A 26,492-nucleotide genomic window follows, 5' to 3' on the forward strand; every position below is an offset into this window, starting at 1 on the left:
TTGATAAGGTTCCACACAAGAGATTATTAGCAACAATAAAAGCCCATGGAATTGGCGATAACCTTGTGACATGGGTCGATAATTGGTTGGGAGGTAAGGATAAAGTTTTCATTTTCTGACTGACGTGTTCCCCAGGGATCTGTACAGGAAACTCTCATTTAAACGGCACCTAAATATCCGGAATTCTCTATTAACTGGCAAAATTCTCGCTCTGGAAACAACACCTCAATAACCGGCAATGTTGCCGAGTCCGAGTCTCCCGCGGTGTCCGAGTTAGTCAGTGGGGGTAGTTCTCCAAACTGCCACTACTCGGCTTCTTGGCGCTGTCGGACGTCGGAACACCTCAATACCCCTGTAACAGGAGTCTGACTCTCCCGCGCTGCTGGTAGTCTCTTCTGATCCGCCATTTTACAGGGGTACTGTGTGTCTCCCACGCTGTTGGTAGTCATTGCATTGCATTACCCTCAACTGGCAGTACTGTACTTAATCAAGCATCTTCCACCATCCATTTAACACAACATTCTGTAGGCGAGCACCCAATCACTGTATACTGCACATTTCTTGATTTTTTAAATTTTTCTTTGTTAAAAATAGCCTCGGTAGATAACCCTCTCCGTCATCCGGAATTTTTGATCAACTGGCAACACGCTGGTCCTGTCGGTGCCGGATACCAAAGAGTTTCCTGTATATATATTAATGACTTAGATGAAGGAATAGACAGTTGTATATACATGTTTGCAGATGACATTAAGCTAGGAAGCACAGTAAGTTGTGTGGTTGAGAGCAGAAAGTTATAAAAGGATATAGACTGACAAACAGGGTGGGCAAAGCTGTGGCAGTAGGAGTTCAATGTTGCAAAGTGTGAGGTCATCCACTTTGGATCCAAGAAAGACAAATCGGAATATTTTCTTTATGGCGAGCCACTAGGAACTGTGGAGCAGCAAAGAGATTTGGGCGTCCAGGAACAAAAATCACTAAAAGCTAGTGCACAGGTACAATAAATGATCAAGAAGGCTAATGGAATGTTGGTCTTTATCTCAGGGGGCTGGAATACAAAGGGAGCAAGTTATGCTTCAGTTGTATTGATCCTTGGTCAGAACCCATCTGGAGTACAGGAAACTTTCGATTTACCGGCACCTAAATAACCGGAAATCTCGGTTAACCGGCAAAATTCAGGAGTGGGTTTTACTTCATATTGTATTTGCCTTCCTCCGTCTGTTGCTGTGCAAGGGTGTGGCTGCAGCTGTTGCTAAGCTACAGAGACGCTTGGAACGTGTGGCCATTGTTCTACACTTGTTGCTAAGCAACAGGGTTTGTTGCTTTATACGGAGCTGTCAGCTCGCCCTACCTTTTACTATAGCGTTCGGTTATCCGGAATTTTTGATGAACCGGCACCACGTCGGTCCCGTCCGTGCCGGATAAAAAAAAGTTTCCTGTACTGTGTTCAGTTTGGGGCAACCCACTTCACAAAGGACATATTGGCCTTGGAAGGGGTACAGCGCAAATTCACCAGAATGATACCCAGACTTGGAGGGGTTAAATTCCGAGGACAGGTTACATAAACTTGGCTTGTATTCCCTTGAGTTCAGAAGATTGAGGGATGATCTAACTGAGGTGTTTAAAATGATAATGGGACTCGATAGGGTAGATAGATAGTCTATCTTCTCTGTTGGGGGAATCCAGAACAAGGGGACGCATTCTTAAAATCAGAGCCTGGCCATTTAGAAGTGAAACCAGGGAGCACTTTTTCAAAGGGAAGTGGAAATATGAAATTCTCTCACCCAAAAGGCCGTGGATGCTGGGACAATTGAAATATTTAAGACTGAGATTGACAACTTTTCATTAGGTAAGGGTATCAAGGGACATGGATCAAAGGTGGGTAAATGCAGTTGAGGTACAGATCAGCCATGATTGAATAGAACAGCAGTACAAGCTGGAAGGGCTGAGTGGCCTACTCTGGTTCTTATGTTCCTCTGGTGTAATTCACCACGGTTTACAATGACAAAAGAATTCTGGACCTATTCTGCTTTTAATGAAGTGGAACAAACAAGTCATTATATTGACCGTTACAGCATAGAACATGTCTTTACTCAGTACGGTAAAGGGTTATGTTCTCTGTTTTCCCCACACCAAATTTTGGTCCTTTTATTGTTCCTCTAATTGTGAGGGTGCCAGTCAGTTCCTTCTGTAACCTCTAGATGGCACCTTCACTTGTTTGTTTCTAGCCCTTTGTTAATTGTTCCTAGCCTCCTGTGTTAATTCTTAACGGCCTGTTAGCTGTTCATAGGTTTCACCTGGTTTTCTTGGTATATAAGTTCTGTGGTTGCTTTCCTCTGTGCTCAGTCCTAACCGGGGAACCGGGGACTAGCCTTTGCTCTGTGGCTGCTGGCTTTGACTAGCTGGCTGCCATGGTTCTCGAGCTCTGTATTTAAGATGTATCTAAGTCTGTGTTCTTGTTGTTCTTAGTCTTGATAAGGTGCTGGGCTGGACTAGCGTGTTGCCATGTTGGCGCTTGTCTTGAGCTCTGTATTGATAAGCCTGTTACCCCTGTGGCAGCCCCTCGTGATAGCTTGTCTCGAGTCTCGTCTCGGCAAGCTGGTTGCGCTTGTGGTAAGCTTATCCCAGCTCAGTATGGACAAGTAGGTTGCCTCATGGAAGCTGTCCTGAGTTCCTATCTTGACTAGCCGTTTTGTAACTTGTCTCGAGTTCTTATGTATGTTGTTGTGTTCCTTGTATGAATCTAGTTATGTGTGAATCTAGTAAAGTACCTTAAAGATTGTCTACCTGCCTCTAGCCTGGTTTCTGCACTTGGGTCCAGAACCTACCTTGCCCGGAGAGCACGGCCCCGTATCTACACGGCCCCGTGGCTCCCCACACCCGTGACACTAATTGGGCTAATTTAACACCTCATTTTTCACCAATCACCACAGTTAACATCCAATTGGGCTCTTTTAGTATTTATAGCACAAGAATTTATATTTAAATAGCAGTCCTTACGAGTGTTTTACTAGGGGAGAAAGGTGGGCACTGAGGAAGAAGGGGACTAGGGGATGGTCTGAGGAAGAAGTGGACTAGGGGATGGTTGAAGAGGGGAAGGCACAGTCACTGGGACCAAGTAGTACAATAACATACAACATTATTACGGTATTGTGTCCCATAATGTCTCATTTCCATTCTGAATCATAATCCACATCAGGTATTACCGCAAATTGATTTCTGATGACTAAATAATACTCACGAGCTTCTGGCAAAATTAAACAAACTTTTTGTACAAACAGAACACAGGACAGGAGAGGGGATTGGGGAGCACGGTGGATCAGAACACTTACCTTTCAATTGGGACTTACATTTGAATGAGCCCAAACTGATGTAGTGGCACCACTGTTCTGAGCCTGGGCAATCCCCTGTTCTGTACAACTTATTACCAGCCTCAAAGTGCTCCTTACATGCTCAATGCAAGTCCAATTTTGGCATGAATTTACTAAGGTCAGCATTTTGCTCATGTGTAAAATCTAGTGTAGTGCAGTACATATCTCTCACCTTCATATGGATTTTTATGACCTGAGAACCCATCATTGCCCTCTCTGTCCTCGCTAACTACCATCCCACCTCCAACCTCCCTTTCTGCTCCAAAGCCCTTGAATTTGTTGTTACCTCCAACATTTATGCCCACCTCTCTCGTAACTCCCTTTTTGAATCCATCAGTGTGAGGGTGCCGGTTAGTTCCCTCAGTAACCCCTAGATGGCACCTTCACTTGTTTTTTTCCCTTTGCTAATTGTTACTAGTTTCTCCTGTGTTTATTACTTAACTGCCTTTTATCAGGTTATTGGTTTCACCTGTTTTTGCTTGTATTTAAGTTCTGTGGTTTCTTCCCTCTGTGCTCAGTCTTGACAAGCCATTTGCCGAGTGGTAGCTTGTCTTGAGCTCCTAGGTTTGTACTGTTTACCTGTGTGATTCTAGTAAAGTACTTTTATTTAAGACTGCATACCTGCTTCTCGCCTTGTCTGTCTGCACTTGGGTCCAGAACCAGCCTCACCCTGACAATCAGGTTTCTGCCCCTCCCAAACCACTGAAACGGCCCCAACCAAAGTCAGAAATGGCAATTTCTATGCCTATTTCTATCTCCATAACACCACCTGCTTCAGTCTTAACCACAGCCCATCTACCACTGAAGAATTTCGAAAAATATCATGTTTGTACTGGTGCTTGAAGACTTAATTTCAGATCAAATGCAATAGACCAAAAAAAGAGAAACACACGAGGCGGCAAATTATGTGTGCCTCAGGAAACCCGGCAGCTGAAGGGAGGCAAGGACAGCACTGCTTTTGGGCCAGGAGGAGCTTCCTCCCGGCCCCCCCAAGCTTACGCTCTTGCCTTGGATTGGAACCCCCCAAAGACCCCCCGGGGTCGGGGATCGGACTCCCCCCCAGGGTCAGGGATTGGAGCCCCTCATGCTCCCAGGTTTCCCGTCCGAAATTTCCCGCCCCCTATGAAGCCGCCCCTGTTAATATCGGGGCCATAATTTCAGATCAAATGCAATAGACCCAAAAAAAGAGAGTAGCACACAAGTAGGCAAATTATGTGCACCAAAATCGTGCTACTTTTAAATTCCCCTCAGGATTGTATTGTATGCTGGCGCCAACATGGTTATAGGCTAATGTAGACTATAAATGGACTGACTATTCGGTTCTCCCAATTTTCTGCTTTTCTGCCCACAGTGTTGCTGCACATGATGTCCTTACATCATCCCATACAATAATACTGGCATGCAGGTCAAAAAAACAAAATTTTCTCATAGACACCACACTATATGGATGCAGCATCTAAATGGCTAAATCGACTGCTTCTGTCATCACTGATTTGAGTGCTAAACCTGATTACAGCATCAAATCTTGATATAATTGTAGTTTTGAATGTATTGCAACTCATTTTATATGCATTAACGTGTACATCTACACAAACGCAGAAAATCAATTGTTCTTAATTGTTCTTAGTGCACTACATCGAGTTTTCGTGAATCACACAACAGTAGAAGATAGCACATTCTACTGTACTGCTGCAATTGAATTCCATCCAACCCTGTATGCTTCATAGCTTATTGACAGAAATGGTCGTCTTTTTCTCTTCCTCGCATGGCTTGGAGCATTGGGAACAATTTCGGAAATATGATCCACTGAAGTGATATTTTCTTTTGAACAATAAACAAGGGTAAAAACTTTTCTACACGTTATACATTTATGTTTTGAAATGTCAGCGTTTATTTTAGAACAACTTTTTGAGGTAAAGCTTAGTTTTCAGTTGTTTTAGCATTTCTCATAAGTCAAGTGGTGCATCATGCTATGTCAGTTACCTTCATTTACAGTCAAACTCTGATCATTCAAAATTACTACCTTCATAGCTTTTTTATGCAAAAACCATACTTTGAATTAGCAATAAAGTGTAATGCCATAATACGCGTGCAAACATATAAGGGGGTAATTTTAACCGAAACCGTCCAGTGGGAAAGTGACAGCATCAGATCGGACACCTGTTTTACACCCCGCCTGATTTTGCTTTCAGTTGTTGGAGAGTAAGATCAGGCGGAGTGTAAAACAGGCGACTAATCCAATCCCCTCAGTGTTCCTGGATGGGTTACAACAACAACTTGCATTTCTATAGCATCTTTAATGTATTAAAACATCCCAAGGTGCTTCACAGGAGCGATTATCAAACAACATTTGGCACTGAGCCACATAAGGAGATAATTAGGACAGGTCAATGAGGTTGGTCTTAAAGAGCGTCTTAAAGGAGGAGAGAGAGGTAGAGAGGTGGAGGTGTTTAGGGAGGGAATTCCAGAGCTTAGGGCCCAGGCAGCTGAAGGCATGGCTGCCCAAAGGTGGAGCGATGAAAATCGGGGATGTGCAAGAGGCCAGAATTGGAGAAGCGCTGAGATGCTGGGTTGTAGGGCTGGAGGGGGTTACCAATATAGGGAGGGGCGAGGCCATAGAGGGATCTGAAAACAAGGATGAGTGTTTTAAAATTGAGGTGTTGCGGGACCGGAAGCCACTGCATGTCAGCGAGCACAGGAGTGATGGGTGAACGGTTAGGTTAAAATTACTGCCATAATGTCACACATAATATCTATGTTGAAAGATATACTCATATTTAGTATATAAATATTGTCCGTAGTTACATCAGTTACTGTACCTTGATCTTGTCTGAGTCGCTGTTCTTTTTCTGCATATCCCACTGTAGCTAAGCCAAGTCTGCTCAGCCACCTGTTAATAAGTAAAAAGGCAGGGGTCTCGTGATTAATTAACCCTTTGAAGGTGGTAGAACATTTCTAAGCGGTACTTAAAAAAAAAAAATGAAACAACAAATAGGTAGTTTGGCTCCTCTGCACGTTGGTTTCGAGGTTTACTTGCAAGATGAAATAATTAATGGCACTGCCAGTTGCGATGATGTACATTGTGGCTTTTAAAAAAGGTGCATCTGTCAAGGACACAGTTTTAGATGCTTTTATCTGTCAATTGCTTGGACCAAATGAACATAGTTTACAGTAACTGCAGTAGACATGTCAGATATTTGTCATCCTACATCTACAGTGCTATCATTGAAAATGTACCAAATGGAGTGTGTGTAAAATGTCCAGAACGTGGAGTATATATCTTGTCCAAGCGGCACCCTTCAGGTCACACAATCTTATGCTGCATTTATATTACAGAATTGCTCACCGTTTCAAGTAGTTGTGTGAGAAAGCCCAAGATTCGAGGTGCTCTGGAATTATCTAATTTATTTCACATGGCGCATCCCACAGCCCCAGACTATCACAGCAGCTAGGGATGTGCAAGTCTCACATCAAGACTTTACTTTTCCGGTTTCCCGTGACCTTTCTCGATGGGTGGGGCAAATATCGACCGGGTTGGCCAGGGAAGATGCTTCGTTGGACTATATGGCCGGGGTCAGCTGTTCAGTCTCCCAGTGGGCAGAAAAGATGGGCGACATCTCCAGCTTTTATACTGCCAGCAGGGCATTGCCAGAGGAGGCATTATTGCTCGTTAGTGTAATGCATTACTGCTGAAGTCAGGGCTGCACATGATGAGCTTAGACAAATATTAAATGGAAAGGAAGAAAGTAATACTCACATACTGAATTTACAACAATTTTTACTTCACTAGATATGTCACTCATTATTACAGAGCTGTAGACCCATGCTAATCCAACATTTTTGTTTGCAAAACAAATGACCACAAGTGGCAATGTTAATTTTTACTAAGACTAAGGGGGTAATTTTAACCCCCAAAATGGGTGGGTTGGGGTTGGGTGATATGTAAAAAATTTAAAAATCTCAAACCCGACCCCAACTTATGGGTTTAATGGAGGCAGGACAAGGACCGGGTGACCAACTATTATAATGGTGCTGCGTGCCTCAGATTTAACCTGTCTTCCAGGTTTAACATTGGCTGGCTGGGTGTCCCAGGCCTGGGGAAACCCAGCTGATAAAGGGAGGTGAGGAGAGCTTCGGGGATTTACAGCATTGCTTGTGGGTCAGGAGGAGCAGGAGTGCTTCCCCCGGCCCTCAAGTTTACCTTCTTCCCTGCCATCGGACCCCCGCCACCCACCACCACCCCACCCCCCCTCCCCGCCCCTACTAACACAGCTGCAGGCTCGCTACCTGCTCCTGCAGCTGTGGCCTCCTTCAGAGCCTGTTTAAAATAAAGATACACTCTGTGGTGTGTTAAAACTCCACAGCATGCGGGGAAACCCAGACTTCTGGGATTCACGACCAAAACTCCTTGCCCCTGCTTATGCAACCCGCCCCAATCAATATCGGGGCCTAATACTTTCAGTTAAAGGGAGGCAACAGAAATATTATGAGTTTATACAGATGAAAAATATTTCTATTATGAAACAACTTATTAATGAATTACTGACAATTAGCTGGCTTTACCAGAAATGAGTATTTTTTTTTAGTTGCTGGATTGTTGTTGGTTTAAGCAGCAGTTACTTTCATTCATATAATTAACTGCAATCCCATATCAAATGTACATGGTTAGTCAAGGATCTGTAGCACCTAGATTCATGTTCAGGACTGCATTGACTAATACAATAACTAAACCCGATTTGTTTATCTAATGCACAGGGAAAATGAATGATATGCGATTTTCAAAGAGAAGAGTACTCATCTAGAATGGAGTAATCTTCATTCCTTAGGTTTATACTACATGCCATGGCCTTAGTCTTTTGTCTACAACTTAGAGAAGGAACTGTGTGCATGTCTCTTTAAAAATCTTACTCAATTGCTCTCGTCTACTCTCATAAATCTCAGTGATTCATATAAAACATACTCGGGTAGAATTTCCGCTTGGGGCGGTCAGCGAGTCGGGATCGGCAGGAGGGGGGTCGGGATCGGCGGGAGGGGGGTCGGCGATTGGGAGAGGGGTGTCGGCAATCGAGAGGGGGGAGAGCAATCGGAAGGGGGGGAGAGAGGATCGGGTGGTGGTTGCAGGATCGACAGGCGATGGGGGGGGGATCGGGGAAGTCGGGGATCACGTGGGGGGTCAGCCAGGGATCGGGGTGGCGGGGTATGGAGAATCGGCAGGGGGGCCAGAGGATCGTGGCCGGCCTCATTATCATCGTTGGGGGTAAAGCCTGGGGGGCCCGGGGGAGGGCTGGGAATGCAATCAGAGGCCTCGTGGGTGGGGGTTTCCGATCGCGGGGGGTGGGTATGGTCGGGACCTTGGATCCAGGAGGTAGGTATAGAGTCATAGAGTTATACAGCACAGAAAGAGGCCCTTCGGCCCATCGTGTCCGTGCCGGCCATCAAGTCCTATCTATTCTAATCCCATTTTCCAGCACTTGGTCCGTAGCCTTGTATGCTATGGCATTTCAAGTGCTCATCTAAATGCTTCTTGAATGTTGTGAGGGTTCCTGCCTCTACCACCCTTTCAGGCAGTGAGTTCCAGATTCCAACCACCCTCTGGGTGGAAAAGTTTTTCCTCAAATCCCCTCTAAACCTCCTGCCCCTTACCTTGAAACTATGCCCCCTGGTTATTGACCCCTCTAATAAGGGGTAAAGTTCCTTTCTATCTACCCTATCTATGCCCCTCATACTTTTGTACACCTCAATCAGGTCCCCCCTCAGCCTTCTCTGCTCTAAGGAAAACAACCCCAGCCTGTCCAGTCTCTCTTCATAGCTGAAGCGCTCCAGCCCAGGTAACATCCTGGTGAATCTCCTCTGCACCCTCTCCAATGCAATCACATCCTCCCTATAGTGTGGCGTCCAGAACTGCACACAGTATTCCAGCTGTGGCCTAACTAGCATTTTGTACAGTTCCATCATAACCTCCCTCCTCTTATATTCTATGCCTCGGCTAATGAAGGCAAGTATCCCATATGCCTTCGTAACCACCTTATCTACCTGTCCTGCTGCCTTCAGGAATCTATGTACATGCACACCAAGGTCCCTCTGATCTTCTGTCCTTCCTAGGGTCCTACCATTCATTGTGTATTCCCTTGCTTTGTTAGTCCTCCCAAAATGCATCACCTCACACTTTTCAGGGTTAAATTCCATTTGCCACTGTTCTGCCCATCTGACCAACCCGTCTATATCGTCCTGTAGCCTGAGGCTTCCCTGCTTGCTATTTACCACTCCACCAATTTTCGTGTCATCTACGAACTTACTGATCATACCTCCTACATTCATATCTAAATCATTAATGTACACTACAAACAGCAAAGGACCCAGCACTGATCCCTGCGGTACACCACTGGACACAGTCTTTCAGTCACAAAAACAACCTTCGACCATCACCCTCTGCCTCTTGCCACTAAGCCAATTTTGGATCCAATGTGCCAAATTGCCCTGGATCCCATGGGCTCTTACCTTCTTGACCAGTCTCCCATGTGGGACTTTGTCAAAGCCTTACTGAAGTCCATGTAGACTACATCAACTGCACTACCCTCATCCACACACCTAGTCACCCCCTCGAAAAATTCAATCAAATTGGTTAGACATGATCTCCCCCTGACAACGCCATGCTGACTATCCTTGATTAATCCTTGCCTCTCCAAGTGGAGACTAAATCTGTCCCTCAGAATTTTTTCCAATAATTTCCCTACAACTGATGTTACGCTCACTGGCCTGTAATTCCCTGGTTTATCCCTATTACCCTTCTTGAATAATGGTACTACGTTAGCTGTCTTCCAGTCCTCTGGCACCTCCCCTGTGGCCAGAGAGGTTCTGAAAATTTGTGTCAGAATGCCTGCAATCTCCTCCCTTGCCTCACACAGCAGCCTGGGATACATCTCGTCTGGGCCTGGGGATTTATCCACTTTTAAGCCCACTAAAACCGCTAATACCTCCTTCCTCTCAATACTAATTTGTTCAAGTATATCACAATCCCCCTGCCTGATTTCTATGCCTATATCGTCCTTCTCCATAGTGAACACAGATGCAAAATATTCATTTAAAACCTCACTCACATCTTCCAGCTCTACACACAGGTTGCCACTTTGGTCCCTAATGGGCCCTACACTTTCCCTGGTTACCCTCTTGCCCTTAATATGCTTATAAAACACTTTGGGATTTTCCTTTATTTTGCCCGTCAGTGTTTTTTCATGCCTCCTCTTCGCTCTCCTAATTTATTTTTTAAGTACCCCCCTGCACTTTCTATACTCCTCTAGGGCTTCCACTGTTTTTAGTCCTTTGTATCTGCCAAAAGCATCCCTTTTTTTCCTAATCCATTCTTGTATATCCCTTGACATCCAGGGTTCCCTGGGCTTGTTGGTCCCACCCTTGACCTTTACGGGAACATGCTGGCGTTGTACTCTCTCTATTTCTTTTCTGAAAGACTCCCACTGCTCTGATGTGGATTTTCCTACAAGTAGCTTATCCCAATCCACTTTGGCCAGATCCTGCCTTATCATATTAAAATCGGCCTTCCCCCAATTTAGAACCTTTATTTTCGGTCCATCTTTGTCCTTTTCCATGATTACCTTAAATCTCACCAAATTATGGTCACTGTCACCAAAATGCTCTCCTGCTGACACTTCTACCACTTGCCCGGCTACATTCCCTAGAATTAGGTCCAGTACCGCCCCCTCTCTTGGATGCTGTTAAGTCTGTGTGTTATATTGCGAATTACTACACAGACCACAAGAGTAAACTTTAACAGGACTTTACTAGTTGAAGGTCAGGGCGGAACTGCCCAATAAATCATTACACAGCACTTATATACCGGTGTGGTTACCGCCGGTATTACAGTATACAGCAGCCAAGATAAAGTAGTGCAACTCTTAAAATAGTTCTCTTAAAGGTGGAACGGTTACATACAATAGTTCTCTTAAAGGTGGAACGGTTACATACACTACAATCCTCCCTTTTTAGCTTACAATATATCTATTCCCCATTAAACATAACATCATAACATATATACACAACTTCATGTAAAAACAGTTCACAGATTCAGTCTCTGCGGAAACAGTTCACAGATTCAGTCTCTGCGGAAAACAGTTCACAGATTCAGTCTCTGCGGAGGCGCCTCCTGCGCTTCTTGACTCGTCCCGGATAACGCCTCGGTGGTGTAGTAGTTCTCGGTGGTGTAGTAGGTTCTCGTTGCTGGAGTGACTCATCTAATAGTCCTTCACTGGACTTAACAGCTTGAACTTTCGTAACTTCAGAACCAGCCTTGCTGACTTCTAAAGGCTTGAGTACCGTGGGAAGTTTTCCTACTTCCAGACTGATTTGGCTCAGTTCAGAGGGACCACCTGCGTGACCTGGTAGGGGTGATAATGGTTCAGATGAGTCATCATCTTCATCATCATGGGACAACTCACATGAATATACTAGATTGCTGTCCTCCTCAGTATCTACGTCCTCCAAATGGTTTATTATTTCTATTTTTGGAGCTTCAACTGTGAGTGTGGCTGTGGTCTGTGCATTACTTGATTTGCAGCTATATTCACCAGAGTCTTTGGGTGTGAGATTTGTAATGGTAAGTTCTATCACATTCTTATTTTGTTTAAATTTGTAACGGTCAGAAGATTCGATTAAGCTCTGGTCTTTGTACCATCTGACCATCTTGGGAGTAGGTGTAAACTCACAGCTCAAAGTAGCAGAATGCTTCTCTTCCCCTGTAATGTTCTGTAGTTCTTTGACTACCTTTGACGGAGGCTCTTTAATAGTAAGCCTTGCCTCAGATTTTGATTTCCCTGCAATAAACTGCAGCAAGCCGGTCATCTTACAAGTTGTTTTTTTCAGAGTGAGACGATGAATAGTGCCACGATGCTCAATGTTCACATCTTCAGAAGCATGAAGAATTTCACCCTTTAGTATCCATTTTGGAGACTTCACGTCAGCAACTGAAAGCTCACACTCAAGAATGGCGTCACTTGGCTCTGACACTTCCACATCACATATGGGTTTAATGATGGCAATTGATTGCTCTTCTACATATAACTTTGCTGTGCTTTGGTCATCTACGGCGTCGCACATGTAGTTGCCTTCATCTTCAAAAGCGACATTATTAATAACGAGCTTCCTGTACACATCTTCACTCACAATCTCATATTTATTACTGGGATGAATCTCTTTGTCTTTGTAATACCACTTGACAGCAGCATTTGGCCTGGAAACCTTGCATTCGAAAATGACACGATGTTTCTCCATGTCAATCTTCTCTCTCAAGGGTTTCACAATTTTAACTGGCAATTCTTTAATTCGAAGCAAAGCTCTGGAAGTAGCGCTTTCAGCAACAAACTTGATCTCTGCAGCATCTTCAGTCTTTGCCTCTGCCACCAATTCCCTGAGTGGCTTAGTACTGCTGACACTGCTCACAAAAGGGTGCTCTTTCTTCTTAGCTTTCAACTGCTCGATGAATTCGACATATTCCCTTTCTTGCTCAGCTTTGATTCGTTTGGCCTCCTCGCGCAGACGGTTTGTGTGTTCCTGCTCCATTTTCTCAATCAGCTGCTTCAGCTGTCTTTCCAGATTCTCCCACTCTGTGTCAAAGAACTTTTTCTTTGCATTCATCTCTTGCTCAAAACGGCGAATCATTTGTTCTAATTGCTGTTGTAGTTTGAAATTGAGTTGAGTTCGAGCCCGGTGTTCCTCAGAAAGGTGCATGTCTGTAGACTGGACAGACTCAGAATTCTCTGTCAAACTATGTTGTTGTTGTTCAGTGAAAATCTGTTCTGATACTTTGTTCTCTTCTGAAGCATTTATGCACTCCTTCGTTTTTCCATCATTAGTCTGCAAGTCCATTTTAGACTTGTCTTTTGCACATGGGCTGGTCTTACCATCATCAGTTCCAGAGTCTGAGCTGATTGTCTTCACCGAGTTCTCACTCTCTGCTTTGTCACTGTCACTGTTGCATATGCCCTCATCCAATATTCTGGACAATCGTGCAGGTTTGACATTTTTCTTTCCGGAATCTACCGTTATTGCTTTTAGGGAGTGCCAGTCCATATTTATTTTCCTGATCCACTCCCGTCCCAGAAGTGGTGGACCTCCCTCAGGTAGTACATATAAGTCCATTCCTTGGTGTTCTTTGCCCTTGTGTCTCACCTTGACTTTTATCTTTCCGATGGGGTATACTCTTTGCCCCGTGTATGTCTGCAATACTATCTTCGTATCCCGTAGGGGAATATGTGTGAATACCTTTTTGTAATCTTGTTTATTCATGACCGTCAACGCCGATCCGGTGTCCAAGTCCATCTCCACGTGGACTCCTGCTATCTGCAGTGTGACCCAGATAGTTTGTCGGTCAGCTTCCTTACTCACATTGTGAATTCTCAGACGACCCAGTTCCTTGCTGTTGGAGTCTGAATCCGAATTCTGTTCATCCGAGCTCTTCTCAGCCACCTTGTGTACCTTGCTGCACTTTTCCTGCGGTGACTTTTTGTTGCTGGTCTTCTTTCCTGACCGGCATACTTTAGCTATGTGACCAAGCTTGCCACATTTTCTACATTCCTGGTTTTTAAACCAGCATTGGTTCTGATCGTGTGTTGTCTTCCCACGATAACATTTCGTTGTACCCGAAGCCATTTGATCCACGCTGAGTACCGCTGCCTTCAGCTGCATTTCCGCAGTGCCTCTCGCTGCGGCTTCGTGCGATGCTGCAATAGTGACAGCCTTATCAAGTGTAAGATCATTCTCTTCGAGCAGTCGCTTTTGTGTTCCTTCCCTCGACAACCCACACACGAACTTGTCTCTCAGTGCCTCTGTCAGTTTTTCCCCGAACTGACAGTATTTCGCTAGCCTACGCAGTTCAACAAAGTACTCCGCGTTGCTTTCCTCTTTCAGTTGCGTTCTCGCATAAAATTTAAATCGTTCCGCTAACATCAGCGGTGTGGGGTTCAAATGATCCTTCAGTACAGCAACAATATTAGCGAAAGTCTGATCTGCCGGTTTAGCTGGTGATAGAAGATGCTTCAATAGCCCGTATGTCTTCGCACCCATTGAGTTTAGTAAGGTTAGTGCTTTATCATCATTTGATATTTTATTTGCCTTACAATATATCTCTATGCGTTCTACATACGTGGCCCAATCTTCCACATCGGGATCGAAATCGTTGATGTTACCACGCTTAGGCATCTTCGCAATCTTCTTGAGAAACAACAACAAAATTTTTCTTTAACTTTTTTTTTAAATGGCGGTTTCCCGCGCTTGTCTTCTTCCCCGCCTCCGAAAATGGCGGTTTCCCGCGCTTGTCTTCTTCCCCGCCTCCGAAAATGGCGGTTTCCCGCGCTTGTCTTCTTCCCCGCCTCCGAAAATGGCGGTTTCCCGCGCTTGTCTTCTTCCCCGCCTCCGAAAATGGCGGGTTCCTGCGCTTGTCTTCTTCCCTGCCTCCGAAAATGGCGGTTTCCCGCGCTTGCCTTTCTCCCCCGCGGGCTGTCTCTTGTCACTCCCGCTCGCTCAGTCTCGTTCTCCCTCGCTCGCTCGGTCTCCCTCGCTCGCTCGGTCTCATTCTCCCTCGCTCGCTCGGTCTCGTTCTCCCTCGCTCGCTCGGTCTCGTTCTCCCTCGCTCACTCGGTCTCGTTCTCCCTCGCTCGGTCTCGGTCTCCCTCGCTCGGTCTCCCTCGCTCGCTCGGTCTCTTCCCTCTCCCGCTCGCTCAGTCTCGCTCGCTCGCTCGGGCTCTGTCTCTCCCGCTGGCTGTAACGGCGATTGCCGTATTGCTGCGTTCGCCCTCCCCAGCGGTTTTCAATCGTGCCTCCCAGCCCTTCTTGCAGTCCGGTCCTTTCCCCCCCCGGCTGCGGCTGAGTTCTCCGCGGTTTTTTAAAATTTTCTCCCGCGCCTTGCTGTCCCGGTCGCTGCGCCTCGCGGCCTCGGTAGCTGCCCGGCCTTTTTCACCGGTCGCAGTCGAGCTTGCTCTCGACGCTGCTGCGTCTCCCAGCCCGCTTGCAGCCCGGTCTCTCACACCGGCTGCGTTTGCATTCGCTGCGGTCTCTCACACCGGCTGCGTTTGCAGTCACCGTGGCTTCCGTGCCTACACTGCCCCAGTCTCAGCGCCTCTGGCCCCGACTTCTGTCCGGCTCTTTTCCCCGGCCGTGGTCGAGTTCTCCGCCCTTATATCCTCCGATCTTCCCTCCCCTATTTCACAGCCAACGTGGCCGCCTCGCTGTTTGTCGCTGATCGGCTTACCCACCACCGTGATAGAAGGGATGACCCTGCCTGTTGCTGATGGAAGGCTTCGTGTTAGAATTCTTCCGGTGCTCTGCAGACCCGAGTCTTCTCTCAGCAGAATGATGAGGGCGGATGCCTCTTCTCGACGCCCGTTAAACTGCCTTGGATGTATCTCTGCCGCAGGGTAAGATTGTACTCGTCGCCATTGTTAAGTCTGTGTGTTATATTGCGAATTACTACACAGACCACAAGAGTAAACTTTAACAGGACTTTACTAGTTGAAGGTCAGGGCGGAACTGCCCAATAAATCATTACACAGCACTTATATACCGGTGTGGTTACCGCCGGTATTACAGTATACAGCAGCCAAGATAAAATAGTGCAACTCTTAAAATAGTTCTCTTAAAGGTGGAACGGTTACATACACTACAGATGCACTTTAAGAATTCTGCACCCTCTAAGCCTTTCACACTCTGACTATCCCAGTTAATCTTGGGGAAGTTGAAATCCCCTACTATTATTACCCTATTATTTCTACACTTCTCTGAGATCTGCCTACATATCTGTTCATCTATCTCCCCCTGACTGTTTGGGGGCTTATAGTACACTCCCAGCAAGGTGCTTGTCCCCTTTTTGATTTTAAGTTCTACCCATATGGCCTCATTAGAGGAATCTGCTAAGATATCATCCCTCCTTACAGCAATAATTGACTCCTTGATTAATATCCCCCTCCCCTTTTACACCCTACTCCTGTCTCGCCTGAAGATTCTATACCCCGGAATATTGAGCTGCCAGTCCTGCCCCTCCCTCAACCATGTCTCTGTGACAGCAACAATATCATACTCCCATGTGTTCATCAACACCTTCAATTCATCTGCCTTACTCGCAAGACTCCTTGCATTAAAATAAATGCCATCCAGCCTTGCCATACTCCCTTCTGCCGTTACATATTTGCTCTGCCTTCCAGGCTGACTTGTTTTTTCCTCTATATTTGGCTGTGCATCACCCCCTACTATAGCTCCGCTCCGTATCCCATCCCCCTGCCAAGTTAGTTTAAACCCCCTCCAACAGTACTAGCAAACCTCCCCGCAAGGATGTTGGTCCCGTTCCGGTTCAGGTGCAACCCGTCCGACTTGTACAGGTCCCACCTTCCCCAGAAGCAGACCCAGTGATCCAGGAAACTAAAGCCCTCCCTCCTGCACCAACTCTTTAGCCACGCATTCATCTGCTCTATCTTCCTATTCCTATAAATCCACTTACCCCCTGGATGCAGCAGTCCCCGCCTTGGTTTAACTGCCGTGTTTCACGAATTGAGAGAAACCCGTCCACAGGCAGTTAAAAACAAAATGGAGGGGAAAATAGAGGCTTCCAGCCTCATTACAATATTTAAATTGAGGTTACGCCCCCTGGCAGCGGGTTGGTCGCCTGCCCCCTGGCAGCGGGTTGGTCGCCTGCCCCCTGTCCCACCTCCGGGAAAACTGGAAGTGGGCGGGTTGGAGGCGGGATCAGGTCGGGATTCACATTTTTAACACTTTAACTGCCCCCAAGCTCCAAACCCACCCATTTTTTGATGGGAAAATTCTGGCCAACTTGTTTCTCTCTCCACAGAATGCTGCCTGACCCGCTGAGGTTGTCTGAAGTGCCTCGCCTACACATACGCAATTGTTCGGTAAAACTTCATGACCGTGAAATTAAATTGTGGAATCCTGACACTTAAAAGGAATTTGTCTGAAATTTCTCTTTGGGAATTTTGGCTGTGTGTTGTGTAATATGGCAGTCAGACTGTACCATATGTGCCTATGGATGATTTCTATTGGTGATGCTTGTCCTATTGTACATGGTACTGCATGCAAGTAGAGGGAATTCTTCCCTATGTTCTACAGATACAGGAAACTTTCTGGTATCCGGCACTGCCGGGACCGAGCTGGTGCTGTCCCATCAAAACTGCCGTAGAAACCAGCGCTAATGTTAAAACATACGGAGCTTCTGAGCTCCGTGTGAAGCAACAAACCCTGTTGCTTAGCAACAGCTTCAAAACAGTCGGCGTAGCTTGCAAACATCTCTGTAGCTAAGCAACAGCTTCAGCTAGACCTTGCAGAGCCACGACTGCAGAAAAAAAGCAACAAAAAGAAAAAAAACTTATCTGAACTGACTCCTGAATTTTGCCGGTGGATAGAGCTTTCTGGACATTTAACCTCCGGATAAATGAAAGTTTCCTGTACTTCAAACATTCCCAGTTGTACATCACGGACTCTACCTGGGTGATGAAAGACATCAACGCTGTCCATCCAAAATATTTCTCTTGGCAGATTACAGACATTTCCAAAGTGAAAACTGAGATTGTACCTTAGATCTCAGAGGATTAATTTATTTTCACTACATGCACAAATCTTTAAAATATCACTTGAGCAGACACTTCAACATAAGCAAGATTCCTGAAAACTGTTGAGAACAAAGACGCAATGATACTGCAACACCCATCATAGGATTACAACTATCTTTCAAGTCAAACTTTAGATATGTAAGTAAATCTTTCCTTCTATATTATGTTACCATAAGCCATATGTTTTCTCCCCTCCCCTCTTCTCTGGAAGGTGGTGACTTGTGATGGGTACAGTTCCACAGGCACTGGCAGCTCCAAAATATCTTGCCCAAATGTGAGAGTTTAGATAGCAAGTACCAGCTGATATTTGACCATGAGGGGGAGCGGGCATCTCAACCAAACTAGATCCAGTCTTATCGACACCCACACAGTGCGTGTATTTTTTTTTAAACAGAGTTCCTACCTGGAAGCCAGTCTGATTGACAGGCTTGACTCCCGGTCAGTATACAGCGTGATTTGCAGGGTCGGGGGGTGATTGCGTGGGTCGGAAAGATTGGGGGAGAGATGGGGGGGCCGGAGATCGCGCGGGGGGGGGGAGTCGGTGATCATGGGGAGGGTCGGAGATCACAGGGGGGGTGTCCGACCGCGTGAAGCGGGAAATAGGTTTACTTGGACGGCCGGGGCGGGAAGCACTCCTGCTCCTCCTGGCCCACAAGCAGCGCCGGAGAAGCACTTACCTCTTCCACGCAGCAGTCCTCACCTCCCTTTAGCTGCCGGGATTTTCCGAGGTCTGCAAAACCCAGCCGGCCAGCGTGAAAGCTGGAAGAGAGATCAAATCCGAGGCACGCAGCCTCATTAAAATATTTAAATGCGCAGCCCGCCTCCTGGGAGCTGGTTGGTTCCCCGGTGCCCCAGTCCCGCCTCCGTTAAAACCGGAAGTGGCTGGGTTCAGTTCGGGTTTGAGATTTAAAAAAATATTTTAACATCCCACCCGACCAAAACCCACACCTTTTTGGGGGTTAAAATTACCCCGTTTGTGTCTGATTGAACAATGGAACAGTATCAACAACAACTTACATTTATATAGCGCCTTTAATGTAGCAAGAGGTGCTTCACAGGAGCATAATCAGACAAAAATTGACACGAGCCAAAGAAGGAGATATTAGGACCGGTGACTGAAAGCTTGGTCAAAGAGGCAAGCTTAAAGGGGGAGAAATAGATGGAGAGTTTTAGAGAGGGTCTAGACGATTCTATCAAATCAAGATAATAAACAAGGGCTCGCTCACTGAATTTCCTGCAGCATTAGCGGTGTGTATAAATGCAATGGTCTCTTACAGCAAACTATCACTTTTGAAGCCTTCGCAGTAAGAATATCGCATGAAACAAGAAATACACAGGTGGGGTTTGATACAGGGCATGCAAATGTCATCTGAACCTCACCCACTGAATAACAGCTTGATAACTGTCTCTCATCTATTATTTTACACATCAGTAACAGATACCTTAAATTATGGAAATACATGGAGATTTATGACTATAAGACTCTCCTTGCAAATTAAATGTAGTTACTGTTTGCCAAGTGTGAGGCAGTTTTATATTTAATGCGTTGTTCCACAGGCTGGTTGACTGAATTTATTTTCCTTTATTAGAATCCTACTGTACTCCTGGGAAGATATGGGTGTATTATAAAATATACCTAACCATGTAACAGCTCTAGCACTCTTCTAACATTGATGAATGTCGGTACTTCACTTTCTGCTCCTCAAAAACAGTCTCTGTTAATTGTCTCATTAAAATAATTTGTCGGCAGGTGCTTGCTCTGTTTGCCGTTCAGAATATAGTCCATATTTCTTGTGTTTCCACTGTTCACTTGGCTTGACCGAGAACAAATTGCATTTGAAGGTACAGTCAATACCTAAGCACCACCCCTTCACCCCTCCCCCCGCAAAAGGAGAGGAGCCCATCGGGGGCAGGTATCTTTCCCTGTCATTTGCATAATTACTCGCCATTTTGTCTTTTGCATTGTATTGCAGCCATTCTTCGTTATATGGGCAGCCTAAACACAACTGTAAGGTGATGATACTCCACCACTATGCAAGAAGTTACACCGGCACAAAAAACATTCTTTAGAATGCTACATGATTTTCTGCCAATTTTAACTTTTCTCTTGTGTTTCTTCACATAGCCAAGTTTGCCGACGATACAAAGATGGGAGGGAAAGCAGTGAGTGAGGAGGACATAAAAAACCTGCAAAAGGACATAGACAGGCTAAGTGAGTGGGCAGAGATTTGGCAGATGCAATATAATGTTGGAAAGTGTGAGGTTATGCACTGTGGCAGAAAAAAATCAAAGAGCAAGTTATTATCTAAATGGAGAGAAACTGCAAAGTGCTACAGTACAAAGGGATCTGGGGGTCCTGGTGCATGAAACACAAAAAGTTAGTATACAGGTGCAGCAGGTGATCAGGAAGGCCAATGGAATCTTGGCTTTTATTGCGAGGGGGATGGAGTGTAAAAACAGGGAAGTCTTGCTGCAGTTATACAGGGTATTGGTGAGGCCACACCTGGAATACTGCGTGCAGTTTTGGTTTCCATATTTAAGAAAAGATATACTTGCTCTCAAGGCAGTTCAGAGAAGGTTCACTCGGTTGATTCCAGAGATGAGGGGGTTGACGTATGAGGAAAGGTTGAGTAGGTTGGGACTCTACTCATTGGAGTTCAGAAGAATGAGAGGTGATCTTATCGAAACATATAAGATTGTGAGGGGGCTTGGTCGGGTGGATGCGGTGAGGATGTTTCCACTGATGGGTGAGACTAGAACTAGGGGGCATAATCTAAGAATAAGGGGCTGCCCTTTCAAAACTGAGATGAGGAGAAACTTCTTCACTCAGAGGGTAGTAAATCTATGGAATTTGCTTCCCCAGAGAGCTGTGGAAGCTGCAACATTAAATAAATTTAAAATGGAGATAGACATTTTCCTAGCAGATAAGGGAATTAGGGGTTATGGGGAGAGGGCAGGGAAGTGGACGTGAGTCTAGATTCAGATCAGCCATGATCCTATTGAATGGTGGAGCAAGCCCGAGGGGCCGTATGGCCTACTCCTGCTCCTATTTCTTATGTTCTTATGTTTGTATCTTCCTTTACTGAACTCCCACAAACCATTAAAGATACTGGCCTAGACTCTCAACTCCACATTAAAGGAACCCATCGCCACTGCTGCACTCCCCCCCACTCCACTTCACCCATCGTCACCACTTCCTCTCCCCCAACAATCTCCCCCGTACCCAGCCCTGACCTCCTGCCCCTGACCTCGCGATTCCTGGACCAGACCCCAATCCCGGCCCCTGGATCCACTGCGACACTAGCAGCGGCCCGATCTTGCACTCCTCTTTGCTGGCAGGGTTCTGATGCCGTGCCAGAGCCATTATAATGAGGCCCGAGTCCCAAAATCCGGGGAGCCTCAAGCCTCACCTTCCAGGTGCTGGAACATACCCTGCGGCCCCCCACCCCATCCACCGCACCCCCCCCATTCTGGGCCACTTGCAGAAAATTGCAATCATTTTGTATATACAACGGGCTAGATTTTGATTGGGCCGTGGAGTCGGGATTGGAGGCGTGTGGGGGTTTAAAATCCTGAAATCGGGGGTCCCGACCCCATCCTGCCTCCATGCCAGTTTCAAAGGAGGCGGGTACCCGCCCCGCACTGGGACCCTCCTCCCCGAGGCGGGAAGGGGATTAGTGCCAATTAACTGCCTGTTAACAGGTAGTTAACAGGCAGTTTTTAGCCTAATCCCTATTTTCATTGTTGAAATGTGGGATTCCCGACGGCTCCAAACCACGTCAAGTTAGCGAGGCGGGCCGTCGGGATGAAGGGCTTGGAGGGGTCGAGATGTCCGGTGTTCAGGTGAGTGATGGGTGCATGAGTGCAGAGGTAAGTGTGTTTGGTCTGTGTAAAGTGTTTAAAGAAGTTCTACTAACCTTTACAGCCTTCCTTCCTTCAGGTCTCGGGAGTCCCTCATCTCACCGGCACAGAAAGCAGAATGGCCGCCAGCTGTCAAAATCTGCAGCATTCAGCTTTCTGTTCCAGGGAGATCTCTAAATCAGCCTGAGAGGAAGGAATTAACCTAGAGTACAGATTGTCAGTGTTTGACAGCTTCAAACAGCTGTCAAACGCTGATATTTCAGGTCTTGACAGATGAAATGTCAATCTGTGACGTCACCTGTTGCCGGGTGGCCCTTAATTGGCCTGCTGAGCCCGCTGGGTGGGTTGGCCACAACTCGATGGAGGCGGGACTACAACCCCGAAAGTTGTAGTCCCACCTCCTACCCGCCTCCTCAATGAAAATCCAGCCCAATGTCTGAAGGTCTCCGGACTAGTGCAATGTGGATTCCCCGGGTCTCAACGATGTCATCGGGCCGCAACATGCATATGTAAACAAGGACTGTGTAGGCTCCGGGCGTGTGTCCTTGCTCCCTGCTCAGGAGAGCAGTTTAATATTGCAGACGTTGCGATTATGGCGGCTTTTGGACAGGGAAGAGTCAGGGCGATTTTAACCGCCCACCTGCCAGGTTTCTTGGTGAGCGAGTAGGGTTAAAATCACCCCCATAATTTTTCACAAAACCCCTTTCATAGCAAATGTAAAACAAGATGACCAACAGTCCAATCAGGGGAATTTATAATGGGAAGCAAGGAAATGGAAGACCAACTAAATACATACTTTGGTTCTGTCTTCACAAAGGAGGACACAAATAACCTCCCAGAGATGCCGGGGAACATAGGGTCTGATGAAAGAGAGGAACTGAAAGAAATCAGTATTTGTAGGGAAATGGTGTTCCGAAAATTGATGAGACTGAAGGCCGATAAATCCCCAGGGCCTGATGGTCTACATCCCAGGGTACTTAAGGAAGTGGCCCTAGAGGTAGTAGATGCATTACTGGTCATCTTCCAGAACTCGATAGACTCTGGAACGGTACCCATGGATTGGAGGGTAGCTAATGTTACCCCACTATTCAAAAAAGGTGGTAGAGAAAAAGCGGGGAATTATAGACCGGTAAGCCTGACATCGGTAGTGGGGAAAATGCTAGAGTCTATTATAAAAGATGTAATAGCAGAGGACTTGGAAAGCAGTGACAGGATCGGACAAAGTCAACATGGATTTACAAAAGGTAAATCATGCTTGACTAATCTACTGGAATTTTTTGAGGATGTAACTGGTAAAATAGATAAGGGAGAACCAGTGGATGTGGTGTATTTGGACTTTCAGAAAGCTTTCGATAAGGTCCCACATAAGAGATTAGCGTGCAAAATTAAGGCACATGGGATTGGGGGCAAGGTATTGACTTGGATAGAGAACTGGTTGGCGGACAGAAAGCAAGAGTTGGAATAAACGGGTCGTTTTCCGAGTGGCAGGCAGTGACTAGTGGGGTACCGCAAGGATCGGTCCTAGGACCCCAGCTGTTCACAATATAAATTAATGATCTGGACGAGGGAATTGGATGTAATATCTCCAAATTTGCAGACGACACAAAGCTGGGCGGGAGGGTAAGCTGCGAGGAGGATGTCGGGAAACTCCAGTACGATTTGGACAGGTTGGGAGATTGGGCAGAAACATGGCAAATGCACTATAATGTGGATAAATGTGAGGTTATCCACTTTGGTGGCGAAAACAGGAAGGCAGATTATTATTTGAATGGCAATAGATTGGGAGAAGGGGAAGTGCAAAGAGACCTGGGTGTCCTTGTGCACCAGTCGCTGAAGGTAAGCATGCAGGTGCAGCAGGCGGTTAAGAAGGCAAATGGTATGTTGGCTTTCGTAGCAAGAGGGTTCGAGTACAGGAACAAGGATGTCTTGCTACAGTTGTACAGGGCCTTGGTGAGACCGCACCTTGAGTATTGTGTGCAGTTTTGGTCACCTTACCTGAGGAAGGACGTTCTTGCCATGGAGGGAGTGCAGCGAAGATTCACCAGGCTGATACCTGGGATGGCAGGAATGACGTATGAGGAGAGATTGTGTCAATTGGGCTTATACTCACTGGAGTTTAGAAGATTGAGAGGGGATCTCATCGAAACCTATAAAATTCTGTCAGGTCTGGACAGACTAGATGCAGGAAGGATGTTTCTGATGGCTGGGGAGTCCAGAACCAGGGGTCATAGTCTAAGGATAAGGGGTAAGCCATTTAGGACTGAAATGAGGAGGAATTTCTTCACCCAGAGAGTGGTGAACCTGTGGAATTCTCTGCCACAGAGGGCGGTGGAGGCTAGTTCATTAAATATATTCAAGAATGAGTTGGATATATTTCTTGAGGCTAAAGGGATCAAGGGATATGGGGAAAAGGCAGGGACAGGGTACTGAATTTGGATGATCAGCCATGATCACATTGAATGGCGGAGCAGGCTCGAAGGGCCGAATGGCCTACTCCTGCTCCTATCTTCTATGTTTCTATGTTTATTAACAACAGAAAATGATGGAAACACTCAGCAGTTCAGGCAGCATCCGTGGAGAGAGAAACAGAGTGTTTCCAGCATTATCTGTTGTTATTTCAGGTTTCCAGCATCCGCAGTATTTTGCTATTGTATTAGAGTTTGACTGTATTGTTCTCTCCCAGCTTAAAATTCGCTCTGCCTCCAAAATCTGCTCCTTTCTCACTGAACTTGTTCCTTTCTTGTGCTCTGATACAACTTTACTTTATACAGTTGCTCACATCTGTTTAACGTCTGCTTTGCTACTACTCATTTCCCTATTCCTTGTCGATCTGGCTGTTGTCCTCCTCTTTAATTCTTTCTTTGAGGCACCAAGAATGCCAGCTTACAGCCCAGGTGCCACAGGAACCATGCAACATATCTCATTGACCAACTCATGATCCATTGCGGAGGCTCCCTCAATGGCAAAATGGATGAATGCATTACCCAGTGTGGAACAGAGCTACTAACATGAATCAGTCATTCATGAAAGAAAGACTTATGAAATAATACTGAGCGGCCTACGGGTGGCGCTGTCCAGGGAGAGTATAAATACTCAGGCACGGGCCCAGCTTGCGCAGGACATTCTTAACAGGAACTAGTGAAGGACACAACTAGACCTCCATGTTGTAAAACAGTTGATTAAAGCTTTGTTTAACGCTTAGACCAAGTGCCTAGTAGTTTTCTTATGTCAGCTACAAAGGGCAAAACGGTCCCAGGTTGGATTGCTGGGCTGTTGTGATTTTGTTGACCTCAGTCAGGGCGGCAGTAGAAGTGCTCCATTTGGCCTCAGTACCCATTAGCTTATGGAGGAGAGAACAACACAGCCAGGTTCCTGCTCCTGGCCAATGCCTCAAGTTGAAAAGTGCAACGTGTGCGTGGACATCTGTGTAAAACCGGCGCATATAAGTTACGCATAAATTTCCTTGGGAAAAACAGCGCAATGCTGCTCTTACGCCATAGGTAAGCTGAAACTTTCCAGGAAATTCCGTGCCACAGCGTGCATTCTATGGGGTGCAATTTCCTATGGAGGTGTAATCAGGAGTTTACACCCGAAATGGGGCCCATTTGTGCACCTGTTTCGCCGTGTCTATTTACACTCACATTTCTTGCCAATTTCATGAAAATGCACATGTAAAAATGGCCATAAAGAAGCGGAAAGCAGTGCAAACAATTGAACTAGTTTTACAATTGGAAACGTTGTTCTGTAACTAAGCAGGAGGTGATGGGGGGAAAGCTGCCCAGGGTACACTGGTCATGTTTCCCTCTCCCCCCTGAACACAAACTAGTGTCCCACCTATAGTGTATCACCACACCAGGGGTACACTGAAGAAAATGCCAGTATATTAATCACTATGCAATAGTAACACAGAAAGAATAGTCATTTAAAACAGATGATAGACTTTCATTATTACAAACACCCTCCGTGTTAGTAAAAGCCCCATCAGAATCAACAGTCTGAATAAAATCAAGTTTTGATGAGAACTTTGCCAGTCTTCATATTTATGCAATGATTTCATTTCACCATGATATGATATTAGAGGTTAAATCTATTAGTTTACATTTACACTTACTATACCATTTTAATGTTATTGTTGAAAAATGTGTGGATTTTGTCAATTTAATTTTTAACCAGAGTTCAGACGATGGTTATTGATCAAGCAATCAAAGGCGATCCTTTGATCCTGGTACAGATTTGTTCGTTGATATAGAAAGAAAGGTCTAGACATTCATTATAGCCCAGGGGTGGGTGGTAAAATTAGAAAAGTTGGAGAATTATTGCCAGGCGCCAATGTTTTAGACTGTACGCAAAATTCATGCTCACTGCTCAAAGAAAGGATTGGAGCGCTAATTCAAGTCTTTAAGCCCTATCTCATTGGCGTTACAATCAAAGGGTAGACAAGTATCTAATCGCACGTCATGATTGCCACAGGACTTTTTCAGTTCTTAAAGTTTCATTGATGCTGCAGAACCTCATTCTCAGCATTGCTGGCTGTGCAGCTGCCTCAGCAAGCAGCAGGTCAAGGAGAAGGAGCCGGAGGACTGAAGCAGCTGTATTCATGGCAGATCCACACCCCAGGGAGCGAGCCCGCAGATTCTACGAT

At 45.9% G+C, this 26,492-nt stretch overlaps 1 protein-coding gene across 1 annotated transcript in view; it reads right to left on the bottom strand.

Annotated features, from left to right (window-relative positions):
• cnksr2a (connector enhancer of kinase suppressor of Ras 2a) overlaps positions 1-26,492 on the bottom strand; it is a 775,384-nt gene that overhangs the window by 91,027 nt on the left and 657,865 nt on the right. Inside the window, exon 20 of the mRNA XM_086006247.1 lies at positions 6,188-6,258. Within this exon, the coding sequence (XP_085862373.1) occupies positions 6,188-6,258 (71 nt within the window). The remainder of the gene's footprint in view (positions 1-6,187; positions 6,259-26,492) is intronic.

Source organism: Somniosus microcephalus, chromosome 14, assembly GCF_052327205.1.
Source record: "Somniosus microcephalus isolate GS21.2 chromosome 14, FLI_Smic_1.0, whole genome shotgun sequence".
Taxonomy (NCBI): domain Eukaryota; kingdom Metazoa; phylum Chordata; class Chondrichthyes; order Squaliformes; family Somniosidae; genus Somniosus; species Somniosus microcephalus.